This window comes from Polyodon spathula, chromosome 2, assembly GCF_017654505.1.
Source record: "Polyodon spathula isolate WHYD16114869_AA chromosome 2, ASM1765450v1, whole genome shotgun sequence".
Lineage (NCBI taxonomy): Eukaryota > Metazoa > Chordata > Actinopteri > Acipenseriformes > Polyodontidae > Polyodon > Polyodon spathula.
In genome coordinates this window covers 17,373,219-17,395,620 of record NC_054535.1, presented here as the reverse complement: position 1 = coordinate 17,395,620, position 22,402 = coordinate 17,373,219, and the positions used below count along the sequence as shown (strand labels likewise).

The 22,402-nt window shown below is 38.8% G+C and overlaps 1 protein-coding gene across 1 annotated transcript in view; it reads left to right on the top strand.

Moving 5' to 3' along the window:
• The window catches only part of LOC121330875 (histone-lysine N-methyltransferase NSD2-like), a 45,659-nt gene continuing 23,257 nt past the window's right edge, over nt 1-22,402 (top strand). Inside the window, exons 1-5 of the mRNA XM_041277771.1 lie at nt 1-60; nt 17,980-18,639; nt 20,633-20,774; nt 21,248-21,417; nt 21,740-22,180. Coding sequence (XP_041133705.1) covers nt 18,010-18,639; nt 20,633-20,774; nt 21,248-21,417; nt 21,740-22,180 — 1,383 coding nt within the window. The 5' untranslated portion in view covers nt 1-60; nt 17,980-18,009. The remainder of the gene's footprint in view (nt 61-17,979; nt 18,640-20,632; nt 20,775-21,247; nt 21,418-21,739; nt 22,181-22,402) is intronic.

Below are 22,402 nucleotides of genomic sequence, written 5' to 3'. Positions count from 1 at the left end.
GTTCCTGCAACCATTGAATAGAGTTGCATTAACTCACGGCTCGGATGATGCTGCAAACAGGTTATTATTTCAGATTTTTTCAACTTTTCCCAGCACGTTTCTTGCAGATGCAATGCTTTAGTATGTATGAGTTACGTACGCTTCTAAAATAGTTTATTATTTAAACTAAAATTAAGGCAAGTGGGGTTGCAGTGCACTGAAGTCTGGCTAGTACTAGTCTATTTAGCAGCACTATTGCCTGGACGTGCATTTTCAATCAAATAGCTATAAAAGTTACAAACAGACAAATACTTGTAGACGGTAGTTTGACATGCTCTGTAGATGTTGCATTTGTTGCCTGTCGAAGTTATTAAGCCTGGTTTTGAGATCGGTATACAGAACGGTGTTGAATTTTAAAATGCATTCAGAAATAGATCGTATTATTTTTGTACAAGGGCCTAGAAACACGAAAGTATCACAGTGTAATTGCTTTCCATACAGGTTTGAATCGCTCTTTATTCTGTCCCATATTATGGGGTTGCCCGCTCCCCTGGGCTATCAAATAAAGTAAGCGCTGTCGTAGTCGTGGATGATTCATTTATAAACACTGAAGTAAACTGCTGTGTGTTGAATCTGTTGTATGATGTTTTATCGAGAGATACAAAGAAAACAAGCTACTTCATATGTTAACAGTAAATTAGCGCATAAACAGGGAATTACATTTGGATATTTGTTAAAGTTTAGTTAAATATAAACATGTGTTTTCAAAACCACGTAATGTTCAAATGTACTACGTTCTATACAAAAATATATGTAAACTTTTGCATATATTTTAGCTTTTTGTGATTCGTGTAACTTCAATATTTGTATATTTGGCCGGTCTGGAGTAATTAACATATTTCACCATACACACAACTTTCCATCTGGAGTTAATTAGAATAGTGTCACGGCTGAATTTAAGCAATTGTATTATTGCATGTTTTTTTTTTTTATTATTATTATTATTATTATTATTATTATTATTATTATTATTATTATTTCTTCTAAATATTTGTTTAAACCCGTTCTAATCGAAAATGCATGTCACTCGGCGATCAGGGAGCATATTGCGAGCGTTTACACGCTCCAAAGCAATATTTAACATGCAAGTTGCTACATCAGTTTTTGAGAAATAATTTTAAAAAGTAGACTTTTACTTTTTCACGAGGATGTGAAAGTTGTTTGAGTTCAAATCGAACTGTGTGCATTATAGGAGGATACGTACTTTGCTGTGTATTGAATATTGAAGCCATTTTTGAGATGCAATCAATGAATGTGAATGGTTGGTATTACTTGAAGAGCAGTTGTAGTCTAAACCCAACCAACGAAGTGCAGTCTGTTTACAGCACTGATACAGCTACAGTAATATTTCAAAGTGAAATAACGGTAAAAAAAAAAATAAAAAAATTAGAGCTGCAATTCCAGTAAATTCCGTAGTCAAGTAGTACAGTCGAATCATGCTGGGGTAATAAATGGAATAATTTGTGGTACTGACTAGGGTGTGTGTGTGTGTGTGTGTGTGTGTGTGTGTGTGTGTGTGTATTATATATATATATATATATATATATATATATATATATATATATATATATATATATATATATATATATATATATATATAATATATGCATGTGTAATTTTGCTATACTTTCAATAGAGGGTTAGGCCCGTATATATTGGATTTTTTTATTTGTTTGCATGTTGATTTTAGGAAATGTGTATTTTCGTTGTGGAAAAGAGAAAAAAAACAAACGATTGAGAAACGACTATTTTGTATTTTATTGTGTTAGCACGTTACACATACAACGGCAAAATTTATCCCCACCCTGGCGAGTTTTATGTCTGAACTACTGTACATTGCCAAGATAGACTTAATATCTGCTCTGCATACACACACACACACCCCACACACACATACATACATGCATAAAGACAAATGCTGTGGAAGGCCATCCAGGTCAAACAATATGTTATTTTGTATGTGTTTAAAATATTTAATACATGTTCTAATTTAGTTTTAGTATGTGTTGTAATTCTAATTATTACACATACTAATTTGGCCAGTCAGATCATTGAACATGAAATGAGAACCAATCAATTTAAGTAAAGTACTATGTGTAATAAATTATCCAATTAAATCATCTTACATTTGCAATTTGGACTTGGCATTGGGTAAAGTCTAATGAAAGATGGACAGACCAAGAACCTCTGAGACAAGCATCACCCAGCAGTTTCAGTGCCTTAAAAATTGCTTTAATTGAGTGGTAACCCCACTGTAACAAATGTCATTTTAAACACGTGTTGAAAGATCTGACATTGAATCTAATATTAGCTGTGGTAACGATATTATGGTGTAAAACTGAAAAATATAATTTGAAAATAAAGATTGTACTTAATACAGACTGAACCGTGTCACAGTCAACATTGTGTGTCTCAAGAAGTCAGCGGCAACACAGAAAATCTGTATTTGCACCATAGAAAATCTCCCGGCGGCATGATTTGCAATTTTCCTTATTCTATTTCATGGAAGCAGCTACCTGTTCTCCTCAAGACTGTTCAGTCTTACTGCTTTCCCTCATCTTCTCAAAACCCACATGTTCAACCTTTATTTGTAAATTCCTATGTATATATTTTTGTATGTTCCATTTTTTATACTTATTGTATATATTTTGCATTTTTATTGCCTGTAATATTTTGCAATCTGTAATATTTTGTTTAGTTTCTGTAAGTCGCTTTGGATAAAAGCGTCTGCTAAATAATTAATTAAATATAATAATAATAATAATAATGTCTCAAAGTAAACGTTACCCCGAGGGTGATTGGCTACACTTGTAATTACATTGCATGATTGTAAAATGAGCAATCCCTACATGGGTACTACTGTAAAATGACCAGCCCCTAAATAGAAAATGCGTAGCTCATTTACATTAATTGATAACACATGGTATTTTATGTAGTCTGATTAGTCCAAATAAGTGTGTACTCAATACTTAAAACATGTACTAAATAACACATTTTTGACCGTGATGGCCTTCCATATCAGTCTAACCTGTGGAGTCAACGCCAAGACAGCAGCACTACAGATATGAGGATTCATGCCCTGGTATGAACAGCACAAGAATTTATTTACTTATTTTTAAAATTTAGAATCTCCAATAATTTTTACCTCCAATTTGAAATACCCTATTATTGTTATTGTTATTCTCCTTGACTGCGGCGATTCTCCACACAGCTCAGGGACCGAGGCTCAGTGGGCATTCTCTGATCCCACGGGCCAATCGGCATGTATTTTTCAACCAGATGTCTGCAGGCTACCGTCCTCTGGAGGACAAAGAACAGCCCAGCAAATCTTCACCGACAAGCTCACTCGGTGCCTGGGGAGGAGAAACTTCCTAAGCTGGATCCCACCTCCTCAACCCTGGGAGCGCCAAAGCCAATGCGATGCCAGCCCAGAGTCCCCAGCGAAGACCTGACTGCCTCGCACAACCAGGCGTCGAACTTGCAATCTCTAGTTTATTGACTCGCCCAGCACACTGCATGGCTATGGAGTGCCATTTGTGCAAAAACTATCAGGCCGTTAGTTTGTCAATTCGTTTGTTAATTCGTGCATTTGTCAATTTGTTTGTCAATTTGTGAATGGTCAGTTTGCCCCTTAATTCGTCTGTAAGTTTGTCAATTTATACAGTAATTTGTGAACGTATTTGTTAATTCATCAAAATTCATAAATTAATTTGTCAATTAATATGAAAGGCTGTACAGACCTGCAAATTTCCAATCAACCTGACAAACTTCCAACTGTCAGTCTCACACTGTGCCGAAAATACTGCAATCTTTCTAGCCAATGGGAGCACACACTAATATTTCAATCAATGAAAATCCAGCATCACTAAACTGCTTCAGTCAATTATATTTAGGAGGGCGTTTCAAAAGATACTCTTAACAAGATACTCGACTCCGCTGATTTTCAATGGAGACTTCCATGTCACTGCGCCCAAAGCACTGTGGTATATAGTTAGGCAAAAAAAAAAAAAAAATTCTACAGAGAGTCAATGCAGATGTACAAAATGTTGCAGGTTTTCGCCATGTTAAAAAAAAATGCCGGTGGTTTGTTTACTGTACTATATTGCTGTGTTTTGATAATGTTTTTTATTTCTAAAGTAACCGGTGTTACTGGACTGTAAATGACTTAATCAATACGCTGCTTTAGAGAGATGTTTCTGCGCATTCGCCAACGAATGGGACCGTGCTCAGAAAATAGCATTTTTTATAATAACTATGAACTGTCATAATTTGCTAATGTTGCTGTTTTCTTCAAAAGGCCTTGGGCAAATGTGAAATCTACCTTAAAAGTTTGATGCATTTTTTTAACATGACAAAAACTAGCAACATTTTGTACGCCTCCATTGACTCGCCATAGAATTTTTTTAAGAACATAAGAAAGTTTACAAACGAGAGGAGGCCATTCGGCCCATCTTGCTTGTTTGGTTGTTAGTAGCTTATTGATACCAAAATCTCATCAAGCAGCTTCTTGAAGGATCCCAGGGTGTCAGCTTCAACAACATTACTGGGGAGTTGATTCCAGACCCTCACAATTCTCTATGTAAAAAAGTGCCTCCTATTTTCTGTTCTGAATGCCCCTTTGTCTAATTTCCATTTGTGACCCCTGGTCCTTGTTTCTTTTTTCAGGCTGAAAAAGTCCCTTGGGTCGACATTGTCAATACCTTTTAGAATTTTGAATGCTTGAATTAGGTCGCCACGTAGTCTTCTTTGTTCAAGACTGAACAGATTCAATTCTTTTAGCCTGTCTGCATATGACATGCCTTTTAAGCCCAGAATAATTCTGGTCGCTCTTCTTTGCACTCTTTCTAGAGCAGCAATATCTTTTTTATAGCGAGGTGACCACCACCAGAACTGCACACAATATTCAAGATGAGGTCTTACTAGTGCATTGTACAGTTTTAACATTACTTCCCTTGATTTAAATTCAACACTTTTCACAATGTATCCGAGCATCTTGTTGGCCTTTTTTATAGCTTCCCCACATTGTCTAGATGAAGGCATTTCTGAGTCAACAAAAACTCCTAGGTCTTTTTCATAGATTCCTTCTCCAATTTCAGTATCTCCCATATGATATTTATAATGTACATTTTTATTTCCTGCGTGCAGTACCTTACACTTTTCTCTATTAAATGTCATTTGCCATGTGTCTGCCCAGTTCTGAATCTTGTCAAGATCATTTTGAATGACCTTTGCTGCTGCAACAGTGTTTGCCACTCCTCCTACTTTTGTGTCGTCTGCGAATTTAACAAGTTTGCTTACTATACCAGAATCTAAATCATTAATGTAGATTAGGAATAGCAGAGGACCTAATACTGATCCCTGTGGTACACCACTGGTTGCCACACTCCATTCTGAGGTTTTTCCTCTAATCAGTACTTTCTGTTTTCTACAGGTTAACCACTCCCTAACTTTTTTTTTTTTTTTTTTGCCTAACTCTCTACATAACACAATGCTTTGTGCGCAGTGACATGGAAGTCTCCATTGAAAATCAGTGGAGTTGATTATCTTGTTAAATACAATATCTTTTGAAACGGCCTTCTAAATATTATTGGCTGAAGCAGTTTCGAGAGAGGCTGGATTTTCATTGATTAAAATATTAGTGTGTGCTCCCATTGGCTAGAAAGGTTGCAGTGTTTTCGGCACAGTGTGAGATTGACAGTTGGAAGCTTGTCAGGTTGATTGGAAATTTGCAGGTCTGTACAGCCTTTCATATTAATGAATTATTTGATGAATTAATAAGTATACAAATTACTGTGTGAATTGCCAAACTTACGGACGATTTGTTGGGCAAATTGAACGATTGACAAATTGACAAACTAACGGCCGGATAGTTTGGCACAATGGCGCTTCATACACGGCAGTGGTTTTACCAGGTGAGACATTCGGGGACTCATCAGCAAAAGGATTCTAATAAGTTTTCCTGAGGCAGTTACTTAGTGAAGCCCAGCAAACATATTTTGCCTCAATGAAACAAAAGACTGATGGACTTTCTGAAGGTTCAAAAAAATGACTTGTGGCAGTGAATTGTTTATAAAAAAGCTGTTCCGAAAAAAAAAAAAAAAACACATCTGTTGGTATGTATTATGTTAAAATTTAAGACAAGTTTATTACAAAACAGCTTTTTTTATTATTATTTTTTTTTTTTTTACTTTAGAATTGGGTTTGTTTGAAATCCCAGAAAACCAGCAACAATTGGCTACCATTATTTAATATTAATGCATGGAATCAATTAAACCTTGTGATATTTCTAGCTGCTAGCTACACGACTTAGTTTACAGGAAAATTGTGAGCTTTGATGGGCTCTGCTGAATAGCTTGCTTCCGTCATAAAATGTCTTATGATCTTGTAGCTTTTTTTGTTTTTGTAGTGTTTTTATTTTTTTGTAACAGAAAAAACTAGGGAAATGGGGTTGTAGTTGTGTCGCATTTTGAAAAGATTTTGCTGGGAGTATCACTGTCAAAGTAAACACATTTTAAAACATTCTTCTGTCTTTGTAATATATTGTATTGCATACATGTCCAGTAAACGCTAATTTGGTTTACATTACTAGTTTCTATATTTTATTCATGCATACTAGTTACATGCAATGACACCTCCATTTATCAGAGAATTTCACACATCCGTGGACCTATGGCCCCACAAGTGCGCGGATAAACAGAGTTCCATTGTTTATGTGTTTGTGCCTTTTGATATTTTTCGAACAGGTGTGTTTAGACATGAATCTGTTTTCCTATTTACTCATTTCAGTCAGTCGTGCTTTTAGTGGTCTAACGCTATTCAAAAGTGAAAGGTTTTCTCCCCCAGTTTTTCTAGCCTTCTTGCTAATTATGTTTTTGAAGCATTTATAAAGTATTTGTACATGACCAGCAAACTTGACAATTCAATGAGAATGGAATTCTGAAAACACACTCACTCGCTACATATTTACTGTAGATCGATAGTAGGGGCTGCTGTTTGTAATTGTGGGTTGGGCTCTTCATGTGGCTTGAGGCCTGTTATTTGCTGCCCTGCTCTAGGAGAAGAGAGCATGTTGCATTAGAGTGCAGTGATTGTCATCTACAAACAGGAAAATATTGGTTGTTCCTCTGGGTCTGCTTGTTGTAGATCATCCCCTCAATTTAAAATCAACAGAAAACCGTATTCATTCCCTGTGGACAAAAACAAACACATTCTCCTGATCTTTTTAAAATCAAATATCCAGTACATTTATAATGGTACAGTCAGTAACTTGCCAAATAAATAAGGGAGGGGTACCTTTTGTAGACCATGGCTCTGATTAAATCCACAAGACAGGAAATAGAACTAATGCAATCTCCTCAAAACTAATTACATATGTGTGTGTGAAAATCTTTTAATAAAGCCCTATTATCTTTTAATATATATTGTCACTTCCCACTGGGATTCACCTGTTTCATATACTGCATTGTTAATTTATTTTTTTAAATCCCTGAAACTAATCTATACTGAAGTTAAGGACATAGGTGAAACATCTTTTTTTTTTTTTTTTTTTTTTTTTTATTGATGAACCATCATATATTAGTATTACAAAACCAAATGCACAACATGGTAACTTGTAGTCCACCTTAAGGTTTTGAAAGACTTATTGTTGGTGGTAGCGTGCTCCTCCTTTTATAATGTACAAAGTAGCGTGTGTTTTATGGTACAAATGGATTGTGATATGCATTATACCATCATGGCACTAGTTTTTGTTACACCTCAAGTGGTGTTTATAAATAATAGTAATACAAATAAGAATAATATCTCTATATAGCGCCTTTCATGGTGGACCACCATCACAAAGCACTTTCCAGAGGCAGGCTGTGAGCTGTGCATTATATGCAGAGTCACTTACAATAGGACATTGATTTAACGTCTCATCTGCTGGACAAAAGTGCAGAGTTCTCTTTCAGCGCTATGTGTTTGTGGCTCAAATTCCATTCCTTGCTCACTAATTCATTGGTTTCTCTCAGAAAATGCTCTCACAAGTTGTCTGTTGTGGACACCTTGAAATTCAACAATTACATTTCCCAGAAGTGTTTTGGAAGCTTTTTTTTTTAATAGGTTGGTTGGCTGTGACCCCCAACCTACCCATCGTTTTAACTGATTCCAAAGTTGTATTGCATCATATTTTTATGTCCGCCAAAAACAGAAGCAGAAAATGACATACCTGAACACTTTTAATAAACCAACCAATTTACTCTTCATAATTGGCAAACAAAACATTCGGTTTAGGGCTGCTTAGGGAGGCCATTTTATAAATAGTTTCTGGTAGGCAGACATTCATCTTGTGCTTTGGTCTCCATTTACAGATTTTAACAGCGGGCAACTGATCTAGCTGAGGTTAAATACTACAACATTTTCAAATATACTGTTTTCATTGCGAGGGCCTCTCTGAACTCGCTAGCCTCAAATTCAGCTGACCCAGGCGAAGGCTTTGACACTAATTAAACCCCCCCCCCCCCCCCCCCCCCCGCAACAATTTACTAGTAACGTTTCTGCAGAAAGTTATTTTAAAGACTTTGTCTCCATTCCACTGTATACGTAGGATTGGCTAGTCTTGAGAATATTTTTAGTTTGAGTAGAATTTCGTCTTTTTAAAGCAACTTTGTTTTCTTGGTAGATGGTGAATAAATATAACATAAGAAAATTTATGAGAATGGGAAAAGGCCATTTAGCCTATTAAGGCTCATCCCTTGTTAAAGCACAATTTCCCCCTACTGTAACTCACTTTAAAGTAGTGCCTTGTGTTCACTTTTTATCTATAGCATTTATTATTTTAAAGACTTCAAGCCCCTTTTTTTCCAAGGCTGACGAGATTTCATTGTTTTCACCTGTCCTCATAGCTCATTTCATTAAGTCCTGGGATCAGCCTAGATACCATTCTCTGTACCTTCTCCAGGGTACATGATATGTACATGATTGTAGTGATATGACAAAAACTGCACACAGTATTCTAGTTGGGGTCTAAGGGCATTGTATAATCTTGGCATAAAGTTTGTTATCATTTGCAAATGTAACTATCTTGCAATGAGTATCTAGGTCCAAGTCATTTTTTTTATACAGTGCCTATAGAAAGTCTACACCCCCTTGAACTTTTTTCACATTTTGTTGTGTCAGTGCTTCAGTTTTTCATGCATTTAAGTGAGGATTTTTTCCACTTTTTTATCTACACAGTATATTCCACACTGTTAAGGGGAAAATACAAATACAAAACTGAAAGATCATAATTGGATAAGTCTCCACCCCCCCTGAGTTAATACTTGGTGGAGGCACCTTTGGCAGCAATTACAGCTGTGAGTCTGTTGGGATAGGTCTCTACCAACATTGCACACCTAGATTTGGCAGTATTTGACAGTTCTTTACAAAACTGTTCAAGCTCTGTGAAGTTCCTTGGGGAGCGTTGATGGACAACAATCTTCAAGTCATGCCACAAACTTTCGAATAATTTAGGTCGGGGCTCTGACTGGGCCACGCAAGGACATTTACCTTTTTTTTTTTTTTTCCTTAGCCACTCGAGTGTAGCTTTGGCTGTGTGCTTTTGGTCGTCATGCTGAAAGGTGAACTTCCGTCCCAGTTTCAGCTTTTTTGCATAGGGCAGCAGGTTTTCTTCAAGGACTTCTCTGTACTTTGCTCCATTCATTTTCCCTTCTATCCCAAGTGCCCCAGTCCCTGCAAATGAGAAACATCCCCATAACATGATGCTGCCACCACCATGCTTCACAGTAGGGATGGTGTTCGTTGGGTTTGTGCCAAAGATAACGCTTTGCATTTAGGCCAAAAAGTTCCATTTTAGTTTCGTCAGACCACAAAACTTTTTGCCACATGACTACAGAATCTCCTGAGTGGTTTTTCGCAAGGTGGGCTTTCTTGTGTAATGGCTTCCTTCATGCCACCCTACCATACAGGCCAGATTTGTGGAGTGCATGGGATATTGTTGTCACATGCACACTTTGACAAGTCTTGGCCATAAAAGCCTGTAGCTCTTGCAAAGTTGCCATTGGCCTCTTGGTAGCCTCTCTGATCAGTCTCCTTCTTGCTCGGTCATCCAGTTTTGGAGGGATGGCCTGATCTTGGCAGGGTCTTGGTGGTGCAATACACCTTCCACTTCTTAATAATCGTCTTGACCATGATCCAAGGGATAGTCAGGGCCTTTAATATTTTTTTTATACCCATCCCCTGATCTGTGCCTTTCAACAACTTTGTCCCGGAGTTCTTTTGAAAGCGCCTTGGTGCTCATGGTTGAGTCTTTGCTTTGAAATGCACTACGCAGAAGAGGGAACCTACAGGAACTGCAGAATTTATCCTGAAATCATGTGAATCACTACAATTTAACACAGGTGGAGGCCACTTGGTGTGTGATTTTGAAGGCGATTGGTTATACCTGAGCTAATTTAGGATTGCTATTACAAGGGGGGTGGACACTTATCCAACCAAGCTATTTCAGTTTTTATTTCTATTTAATTTTATACACATTTCTACAATATTTTTTTCACTTGAAAGTTGTGGGGTAGGATGTGTAGATAAATGGAAAATAAAATGCATTTTAATTCCAGGCATAAGGCAACAAAGTGAACATTTTGAAAGGGGGTGTAGACTTTCTATAGCAGTGGTCTTCAAAGTGGTGCCCGCCAAGCCAGGCCATTGTGCCCGCAGCAGATGTTCTTAAATTATGGGTCGTGAACACATTTCTGGCGGTCATAGCGTGGTAAAATAAAGAAAGCTTTAAACACGTTTTCCAACAAAAGCGCCACAGCATTCATGCTGACAGTGCTGCTCGCTTATGCTGTGCTTGTATGTACTCGACATTTTTTTTTTTTCTTTTTCCCCAAAGGGCTTCTGTGTTACTATCAACCAATTTCATATCTGCATTGTCTCTGCTGTAGCCCAATCATAAGTTAGCTGGGTGGGACATAAACTGTGTCTGTTTCAGTTACAGGTACTGACAGCAAGTTTAACCAATAGGAGAGTCATATCTGCCAAGTTTTACGCAGCTGTCCAATCATAAGCAAGCAGAGGCAGTTTGTGGTATTCTGCATGGAAATTGAAGGCGAGTCAGTAGCCAGTGGGAAAGAGAAAGATCTGACAGCTGTCCGATGATTTGTGAGCAGAGGTGGGTGTTAATATGCCGGGTAAGCACTAAATTTCGCCGACTGGTATTGAGAAAAATAATACATTTTAGTATTTAGAATTTAATTTTCTATCTCTTTTTTTTAATTTCACCAGACAAGGGAAACATCGTAGTATATTTAGTTTCAAATCCACTTTCTCTGAATAATTGTACTGGAGATGAGTGATTTTTAAAACAGTAGTGTTGACAAATTTGTCAAATTAAAACAAAGCGAGACGCTAGCTATCCTCTCATTTTAGTTTATTCACGGTTATCCATGTAAACATGCTATTTAAAAAATGTTTGCATTGCATATTTTATGTAAATTAGTTAAAGAATAAGCGCAGCCCGCACAATTACTACCTGAGACTTGGCCTATCAGAAGAACTCCCGCTAAAACTCGCTAATATATTATATATATATATATATATATATATATATATATATATATATATATATATATATATCACACACACACACACACACTGTATATGTCGCTCGAAGGCAGTGTTTAAGATAAGAACCTATGAAATAGTCATCCTGCCCGCAAACAACCAAGTAAGATCAATTTATGCCCATGTCCAAATTGCTTTGAGGACCACTGTTCTATAGGCAATGTAAATGAGGAACAGTAAGGGTCCCTGGTTTTTGTTTTTAACCAGTTCCATATCTAGAGTTGCATGTCCTCTCCTGTATTCCTGCTGATTTTTTAAATTTACTTAAGTCTTTCATGTGGGACTTTGTCAGACTATTTGAAAATCAAGATACATTTATTTCATAAGCGTTGCCATCATCTGCATTAGCTGTAAAATCCTCAAAAAAGTTAAATAGGTTAGGCAGGCATGACCTCCCATCTGAACCCATGCTGGCTATCCCCTATAACAGTGCTGTATAAAAAGGCTTCAAGCTTACTTCTCAATATTGCATCCATCATTTTACATGTTACGGAAGTTAAACTAATAGGTCTGTAATTACCTGGGTCTGTCTTATCCCCCTTTTTAAATAATGGCACATTTGCAACTTAACGTCTTCGGGGACCTCACTTGTTTCTGTAGAACTATTCATGATGATACCCAGTGGTTTCCTTAAGCACCTTGGATAATTTATCTGGGCCCAGTGATTGTGTTATTCTTTAGCTCCTGTAGCTTATTTAATACCTCTACTACACTGGTGCTGAAATCTTCAAGACCTGTGTGTGTTCAAACGGGCGGTATGTTATTTGTATCATATTTTTGCTCTTCCATCTTTCCTGCAAGTCATATGTAGCCGTCTCTTTTATGTTATTTTATTTATTTAATTGTGTATTGACCTGTTCAACCGTCTTGGTGACTGCTTGTTAAGTCCTTGACTGCTTGTCAAGGTGTATACTTGTGTTGCATTATAACTTTAAATGTGTTCCATTGAACTTCAACTTAACTGGCCAGTTGGCCTATTCCTCTGTTTCTGTCTCGTCTGTTCAGTTTGCCTTTCTGAGATTATACACGTTGGTTTGTGCAGCCTTTTGCCTGTAAGTAACCCATGTTATGATTACTTGAACCAAGTGGTTCTACTTTTATATTACATAGCATGGCCTGGTTGTTTGTGAACACCAGATCTGAAATGTATTCATTTACTGCATCAATCAGTTCAGTTTCTACATTACACATCCCACTGGATTTTCCATCATTACAGTATTCTTGCCCCTACATGCATTTCTAACCGCTTCGTATAATTTCCTATCCTTTCTATTCTGGGGTCTGTAGTGCTTTTGCCAATGGCTCTACCGAAATTGACTCGCTTTTGGTTTGCAGACTGAGAAATGAATGGGTTTTTTTGTTTATTTTTTTTTAACCTCAAGCCCATCCCTATCCTACAGAGCTACACCTTCTGTCTTCTAGTCTATCTGTTCAGAATAGATTATACCCATGTGTGGAATCTTCAGGGCGAAGCCAATTTTACTTTTCAATTGACATCTGTCTAGTTATTTAAAAAAAAAAAAAACTTTTCATGTTTTGGAAAAAAAGCTAATGGCAAGCTTGTGCAGAGAAATAATTTTAAAATGAGATTTCAACTTTTACTTATACAACATTTTGCAAGCCAAATAACTAGACATGCTAGAAATGAGTCATTCAAGTTGACCGCATTCTGGGGATTTCCTCCTTTTTGTGGTGGTTGATGTATAACAGTTGGAGTAAGAGTTCCAGGGTAGCTGTAAGAGAGGATATGTGCAACTACTACATGGTGAGAATCTGTTTATGGGTTTTAGACGGTGATTTTTGTATTCAGACTTAAATGTCAAATGCAAAGTTTCTTGCCCGTTTGTGCACCAAATATCACAGGTAAGATGGTGGAACATCTGATTTATAGTGGTTGTGAAGGAGTTGCCAGTTACAAGATATCTGTGAGAAATATAAATAAATAAATAATGCATCCAAATGATTGCACAGTTGTAGTCAAAGGTTTACATACCCCAGTGGAAATAACATTTCTAGCAAAAGTTTTGCTTTTGTGGATGAGGAAAAAGTTACAAGAAATAATGTCTACAATTACTTAAGCAATTTTTTGCCTCAACGCCCCAAGGCGTCTGTATATTTGACGTATGCATTTTTACCATTTATCCACAAATGATTCAAAATTCAATATCCACGTGTGAAACATGTGTGAACCTTTAGATTCAGTAACTGGTGGCACCCCCTTGAGCAGCAGTGACTTCAACTAAGCTTTTCCTGTAACTGTTGGTCAGTCTCTCACATTGGTTTTGAGGAATTTTGGCCCATTGCTCCTTACAGAACTGCTTCAACTCGGTGACATGAGAGTTTCCTTGCATGGACAGCACGCTTCAGGTCCTGCCACAACATTTTGATGGGGTTTAGGTCCGGACTTTGACTGAACCATTCTAAAATGCAGAATTTCTTCTTTTTTGCAGCCATTCTTTTGTAGATCTCCTTGTATGTTTAGGATCATTGTCTTGCTGCATGACCCACTTTCAGTTCAGCTTCAGCTCACGAATGGATGGCCTGACATTCTCCTCTAGAGTCTTCTGATACAATGCAGAATTCATGGTTGTGTCAGTGATGGTAAGCCGTCCAAGTCCTGAGCCAGCAAAGCAGCCTCAAACCATCACACTCTCAGCACCATGCTTGTTGGTTGGGAAGAGCCACGTTGAGCGAGACAAAATGCATGACTGCTGTGCATAAGCCGATGAAATAACAAACAGCCACGCCTTTGTGAAGGTTTCACTTCTGCAAGGAATGTTTTCTGTTTAGGCAGTTAGTAAAACCTGAAATGGACCAAACTGCTGTGCATTAGGAGTCTTATTTCTAGCTCTCCAATGAATAAACATAATTTAAAAAAAGAGTACATAAATAAAAATTGCTACACAAATCCCAAGTTTTACAGCTGTTACAGAGCCTGTACAAACAACATGCCTTGGAGGGGCGGCGGCGATAATGTAGGATGCTCAGCATCACAATGATGAACAGCTGGATGTACCTAATGGGTTAGATGTTTACATATGAGAGACTATATAGTTTCACCGTTCTTAAAATTTAGTTGGAAAGGATATACAGTTTATTATGGTGCATTGCTGGACACTCGATTCAAGGGGAAAAAAAAAGATATGCTGTTTTAAGCATACACATTCTATCCCTTTCATGAAAGCACACGTTTTACTAGTTAAAAAGCAGAACTACGCAAGGTACTGAGAATACTACACAAAAATAAATGAAAACAGAATTCGATGCACTTTTTAAGATTGTCTTTTGTTCTCTATCCTACTTGTTTCATAACACAGACTCAGCCAGTGACTAATTGTGTGACCCCGAGCGAGTCACTTAATGTCCATAAATTAGCCATATATATTAAAGACATGAAAGGAGTTGGTATGTGTATTGCACCGTTGCATTTTAAAGTATTGCAATTTTAAGCCTGTTCTGTCACAATTCAATTTCATTCTGTCTAATCTTGTCCTATCTGCAGTACTTGACAACTTGACAATTGCCGGCAACAATGACAGGCAGGCTGACAAGCAGCTTAGACACTTCTGCAATTGCCTTACTGCAATGACTTCTGAAACTGAGTTAGTTGACATATTTTGACAGTGTAAGGCACTAGCCAGGTGGTTCTCTGATCTGCTTAAGGGTTCGTTTGATCAACCTGTTCCCTGGGATAAGCAACAGTTGGACTTTTTTTTTTTTAAAAGAGTTAAATTCTTTTAGCCTGTCTGCATATCACATGTCTTTTAAACCCATAATAATTCTGGTCACTCTTCTTTGCACTCTTTCTAGAGCAGCAATATCCCTTTTGTAGCGAGGTGTCCAGAACTGAACACAATATTCTAGATGAGGTCTTTCTAATGCATTGTGAAGTTTTAACATTACTTCACTTGATTTAAATCCAACAGTTTTCACTTTGTATCTGAGCATCTTGTTGGCCTTTTATATAACTTCCCTACATTGTCTAGATGAAGACATTTCTGAGTTAACAAAAACTCCTAGGCCTTTTGCATACATTCCTTCATTTTGCACTGCTTATCTCACGTTAGATAGTCAGAGACTTTTGCTAATCGTGGTTTCATTATGGGTCCCTTCAGCAGGTATTGCATCAGCACAGTCTTGTCTTCTACACTCAGAATGATACTCCCTTTATCAGTCTTTGTGTCAAGTTGATTGAGAGTAAGAGAAATATATATATATATAATGATACAAACATCTTACACTGAGCTAGGACATCTTCATTCCCAAATTCACGGGTCACGTGACTTCACCCACCTGACAGAAACTGAAAAATTACAGAGGTGGGAAAACATCTGGACTAGCTGCAGAATTTGTGACTGCCTGCCACAATCTAAGACAGAAACTAATCTGCACTGAAAATGTCTGCATTTTTTCTGTTGTGTGTTTGTTGTTTTCTTTTTTTATACATTGTAATTACTTTGGCAAAACTTGTTTATTCTTGTCTTGCCAGTAAAGCTTGTTGAATTGAGAGAAATAATGTATATACTGTTGCATATATACGTATTGACACCCTGTATATGAAACAAGGTTATTCACAAATTTATTAAGTGTAATAAATATTGTTTGTTAAACTACACTTATTGGTCAATTTTAAATATCTCAGTGGTGGCCGGTGTGATTGAGCCTGACAGCAGTTTAAGGGGATTTCCAAATATTCCCCCCTTTTTAAACACATTTTAAACTGTCCAATATCACTTTAAAAACGAGGAGGTACCCATTAAAAACGTGTACTTAGAAGATGAGATCCCCTGCTTTTGATTAATCTTAAATCTGTGTGTTGTTTTCAGTACCGGCCCTTGATAACGGGAAAAGCGTCTTCCGATAATCCTGAAATATTTAACTTCTCCTTACGTTTTTAAGGATGCTGATTGCTGGCCAGGCTGCAGTTAGTTTGCTGTATATGAAATGTGTGTTGTGTGTGTTTTTATATGCGAAATATTGGAAAGTAGTAAACTCTGAGGTATATATTTAATTAGATCATAGTTATGTCCATTTTATAAGACAAAAATAAGTTTGAGAAGGGCTCCCAAGTGGCACATCCAGTAAAGGCACTCCGCCCGGAGTGCAAGATGCGCCCTATAGCTTGGAGATCGCCAGTTCGAATCCAAGCTATGCCACAGCTAACCGTGGAGGGAGCTCCCAATGAGCGGCGCACAGTTAGCCAAGCGCTGCCCGGGCGGGGTAGGGGTTAGGTCAGCTGTGGAGTCCTTGGCTCGCCTCACACCAGTGACCCCTGTGGCTGGCTGGGCGCTTGCAGGCCAGCCTGTACGCAAGTTAGTTTGGGGGTTGCAGCGGTGAGCCAGGTTGAATAATAATTGGGCACTCCAAAAATTGGCAGAAAATGTATTTAAAAATAAATAAATAAAATAGTTAAAATAAATTAAGTTGAAGGATAGTGAAGAATTTGAAGTATAATTTTGGTATGTTATTAAAAAGAGGCTGTTCCTTGCAGAGAAAATGAGTCTCTAGTAACCTAAGCCTAGTACAGATTTTTATAAGCCCTTTTTAATAAATATCTCTTCAGACAGGTACAACCAATTTGACACCATAATCATACAAATATAATGATAAAATATAAATTGAAAGCATTTTCTGAATGTATGCACAGCTACATGATATGATGACTTCAGTTAGAAGAAAAAAAAATAGGATTACTGTTATGCTGGTGGTGGTTGACTTAAAAACAACTTAAGTCTCTTGTTATTCAATGGTAATCTGAATCATAATTTGAACTTTGTAACACTATTGGGAGCCTATGGTACAGGCCCATTCCATGTTATGTGTGTTACAGCAGCATTAAATACTCAGGAAATCACGCCTTAGGAGATTTTTTTATGAGACCATTTTTTCCTTTGGGAAGCATTTGGTTATGTAACTTTAAAAATGTGTTGCACCAAGTTTTCAGCCAACATTATAATGCAGGAGGGTGCACTCCAACCTGTAACACACAATGTGGAATGGGCTTACAGTGGAAATGTAACTTAATATGACAAATACTATTTTCAAGTATAAAAGGTAAAATGAAATCCAAATTAACATTGTACTCCAGTTTCTGAGCTAGCTCTGCAGGTAAATAAGGCAGCGGGCCTACATTGCAACTAGTAACATTGTAGTTCAATAATTCAACTCAGGGCTGTAGCTTGAAACGTGCCCACTCACTTGACAGTAGAATGAACCACAGACTCAATTTTAAATGCTATTGAACACCACAAGAACAAAAGAGGGGCACTGGAAAACAGTTTATTTTTCTTCTTTCAAATTGAGATTAACTTTTCATCTCTCAATTTGTCTTTGCTGCAGTTTGATTGCGATTGGGAACAACTGGACTGAATGGATCTAAATGTGAAGGGCAGCTCTCTTCCGTCGATGCCGGAACATCTAACTCCTGTCAGCATGAAACAGGTCCCAGAGGCCTTGGGGAGCAGAAAGAACCAGATGGCCACAGAGATTAGTGCTGACCCAGCGATCCTCATGGACAAAGCTGCTGCGCAGTTGGCTGCTACCTTGCAAGAAGGCGTCCTTCACAAAATCAATGGGCACGACCCTCTGACCGAGACCCTGAAAGACTTGACCTCTCGGGTGCTAAATGGGGAGCAGGACAAGGTGGCCAGGCTGTGTGTGGAACCACTGGTCATAAAGGGAACAGAGTCACCCCCACAGCACACCAGCCCCCAGAAAAAGAGCGAATCACCTGAAATAAAGCTGAAGATCACTAAAACAGTCTCCAACGGGAAGCCCAGATTCAAGTCCTGCTTCTGTGAGGATGAGGCTGCTGTAACCGTCCATGCCACCGCAACTGAGGAAAGGAAGGATGGAAAAAACAAAGGGAGAATGAAGCGAAAGAGGAACCTTAAGTTTGACCAGCAAGTGGAGCCAGAGAGCTCCTCTCTGGTGCTGCCACCACCACCACCAGTGAAGACTTCATCGTCTCCATCGGATAACCCAGAAGGGATTCAAAAGGTTGTATATTGTCGTGTGTTTTATCGTCTCCTTTCACTGGCTTGGTTCAGTACGCTGAGTAGTCTGAATGTGTTCCCCCTGTCCTGTTTCTATGCTGTGTTCTGCTCCTAGTTTGCTTTGATGGATATAGGTGTGGAGGGGTTGGTACGTCAGCTAAGTATGAATTGTGTTGCTCAGCTTTTCATTAGACAAACTTGCTTTTCATTTACTTCAAAGGATATGACTTTGATATGCCGCTTGTCTTTGATCAATGCATGCAAATGTTTTTCTTTTCTTCTTTTTCCATGCACAATAAAGGGCTTTTGATTTAAAGAACTATTCCTACAAAAATAAAGTTTGCAAAACTACAAGATGAGTAATTTCAGAGGAAGGCTGTTCTGAACTGCATCCAATAAGTGTTAACTCGTTAACTCAGCACAGCTGAAAGCAGAGAAGCCTGGGGGGGTGGGGGTTGGTTTATTGCTGGTTGATCGTGGGATCATTTCACTTTATTGGAGTTGATCTTCTATAGATGTTAAGAATTTGCTCAGCTACTAGATAAGCACATCTCAGTAGAGAATTTATCACTGAGTAGTTTTATGTCAACTTGTGTGTGAAGTGCATTAGAAAGTCAAACCGGTTTGAACAGCTGGGACAGAATTACCTTACAGTAGTTACAGAAATATTGTCGTAAGAATGCAGTCCATGGGTTAAATCTGCACAACTATTCCTAAACAGAAAACATGGTAAGTTTAGATCTGCGCTGCCATTTCCCACCTCAGATATGCTCGAATTACCTAATTTTCTCCATCCTGCATTGAGGAAACCACTAGTCTTATCACTACCGATTTACACAAAACCACAGCACCACCCTTCAACCACTGCCAGCGGCTAGTGCAATTGTTAAGCACAATATGTTCCTCTTTGTGTGCACTTGATAAGTGTAGGCCAGAATTAATAGGTTAGGCTTACTTAAGTGGTAATGAGGCAGTATTACTTCACTGTTTTATTTGCTGTGCATCTGTTTTAGTAATGCAACATAATTTGGAAGCGCTATGTGCTCGGTCCTGACAGATTAGATGTCCATTGGGAGTAGCGTTGAGACCCTGGACCCATGGCCTCCAGAAGTAAAAGGCATAGTGATGACAAGCTAGTGAATGGCTTTTTCCAGAATTTCCGCACCCAGTTCCCAGGCAGGATAGACAACGTGCAGTGAGTGGGCTGCCTAATGACCTCCATCATTCTGGTTGAAAGAAGTGATTGAGTAACACAAAGAACGAAATGTGGTCTTATCTGTTGTGTGTAATAATTGGGGTATTTCCTTCAAACTAAATAGTGTATAAGAGTTGTACTTACATTAATTTACCTGTATTTCCTTGGTGTGATTTTTGTAGCTGGTGTTGTGGTTCAATTGTCAACCTACTTGATTTTCCTTAAGTAGAAGCATGCAGTTATATCACAAAATATGTGCTATCATTAATACAGCTAGGATGGTGTGCATCATGTTCTCTTAGAGGGAGTTTTTAATATTAAGTAGAGCAACATGGAAGTACACTTTGCTAATTGAACCTCAAGGATCATATCATATCATGCACAGAAGGGGGTTCCCAAATGGCACATCCTGCAAAGGCACTCCGTGCAGGATGCATCCTACTGCCTGGAAATCGCAGGTTCGAATTCAGGCTATGTCATTGCCGTCCGTGACCAGTGGGTTCCCAGGGGGCGGCGCACAATTGGCCCTGCTGATAGGGCGCCTGCGGGTATGCAGTGGAGCCATTCAGATCTATGTTGTCGCCCTGGTAGCTTCGCTGTGGATCAGCAGTGTGAAAAATGACAGCTTGGCAGGAAAATGTTTCGGAGGACGCGTGTTTCAGCCTCCATTTCCCAAGTCAATAATTGGGAAACCGGGATCAATAATAACACAATTGCAGATTCCACATTGGGGGAAAAATCATTGGAAACAACTATAGTGCACAGAAATTAGTTTGTTTGAGTTTCTTGTCCTGTTTGGCAGGGGTCCCATGAAGACCGAGAGGTTGCCCTCCCATTGAAGTTCGGTGTAGGGGATGTGGTCTGGACGAAGGTGTCTGGGTACCCCTGGTGGCCTTGCATGGTTGCAACGGATCCAAATCTGAACCATCACATTAAACTGAAAGGTACCTACCGTTCACTCAAGTATACACAGTTGTACATGTATAAAATCCAGCTGTCATGTCCTGTGCCATCCCACAGTGCTATTGACTGCAGTCCCGTTGAAAAAAGATTCCAGGTGAAAATGCAGATCTCCATAGAGGTTCTCCTCGAGACCAATGAAGAAGTAATGAGGTCTGCAACGACTCTTTTGTTAAGTCTCCTCAAGCAAAGAAGAGCCTTTGTTTAGTTTGTGCTAAATGTTCAGTCTTTTTTTTGTGTAACTAGTTTTTCCATGAAATTGATCTCCTGGGTGGAGGGCCGCACACATTTAGACCTTGTCTAAAATATATTTCAGAACCCATGTGAGTGGAGCCGATTGTTGAAAAGCTGTATAGGGGGGAAATACGGAAAGTAGTTCCAGAACGTACAGATCATAAGAGGTGCACTACAACTGATGTGAGAAATAGTTTTGTTTTTTGGAATGATTTCTTTGCAGGACAGAACAGCAGGACTTCAGTGCAGTATCACGTGCAGTTCTTGGGGAATGCCCCCGAAAGGGCCTACATATACGAGAAGAACATCGTCCCCTTTGAGGGGCAGGAGCAGTACAAGGGCCTGTGCCAGGAGAGTGCCAAACAAGCCACCTCCAGGAGCGAGAAAAAAAAGGTTTTTGAAATGTGGTTACTACTTCTATCAAGATAACGAATAGAGAAAATAGGTTTTAATTGGGTTATTTGGGCATATTACAATTGCTGTAATTTAAAGTGTCAATGAAAATTGTATGTCAATATCAAACCGTTTATCAAACCATCAAAGTTTCAGGTTAAGTGTGCATTGTTAAATTCTGTGTGTTCCAGAAATCTTAGCTGATCAATCAAGGAAGCACAAATTCAAATTACCAGTATCCCTGACACTGGGAGTAGAAGGTGCATAATAGTAGTATGTCCTACTAAGTCTCATTCGTCTTTTTCTTTCTTCTTTTCTTAAGTTGCTCAAACCAGTTTCAGTGAAGTTGCGTACACAGTGGGATTTTGGCATCACCCAAGCGCAAGAAGCCCTGGAGATGACGCTGGAGAAGCGGGTGGCCAAGTACACATTCGTCTACGAGAACAAGAGGCCCAGGCTGAACCCACGGGTGCTTCTGGAGGTGGGGATCGAGGCGGGGCCTTGGGGTGAGACCAGCGGGACATCGGAGCCAGAAGTAAAAGAGACAGACGCAGACGTGGTGCCGCCCAGTGACAAACCAGCAGTACAGAACAACCCTTCCAGCAAACGCACTAGCACTTCTAGGACTGAAAAGAGTCCTCTGAAAAAGGCATCTGAAAGGACAGAATCAGGAAAGGGGCTCAGCACCCTAGTTAATAAAAGGAAAAACAGGGCAGCCTCAACTCCCAGGAGACGAAAGAATGCAGCGCAGCCAGCCAGCCAGGTTTGTATGAACAGGGCATTGAAGTGTGGCGTTGCATTGTGAATGTGCTGGGGAGCGATGTTACTGCTGAAGTGCTGTTGGACCTGGTATGCGTGTCTGCTCACAGGGCTTCCTTGTAAGGAGGGATATCATCTCCTCTGGTGAGAGTGTGGTTTTTAAAATGACTTGAGTAAACAAAGGGTTCTAAACCTTCGGTGCAGCCGCATGTTTAGGAGGACAGCC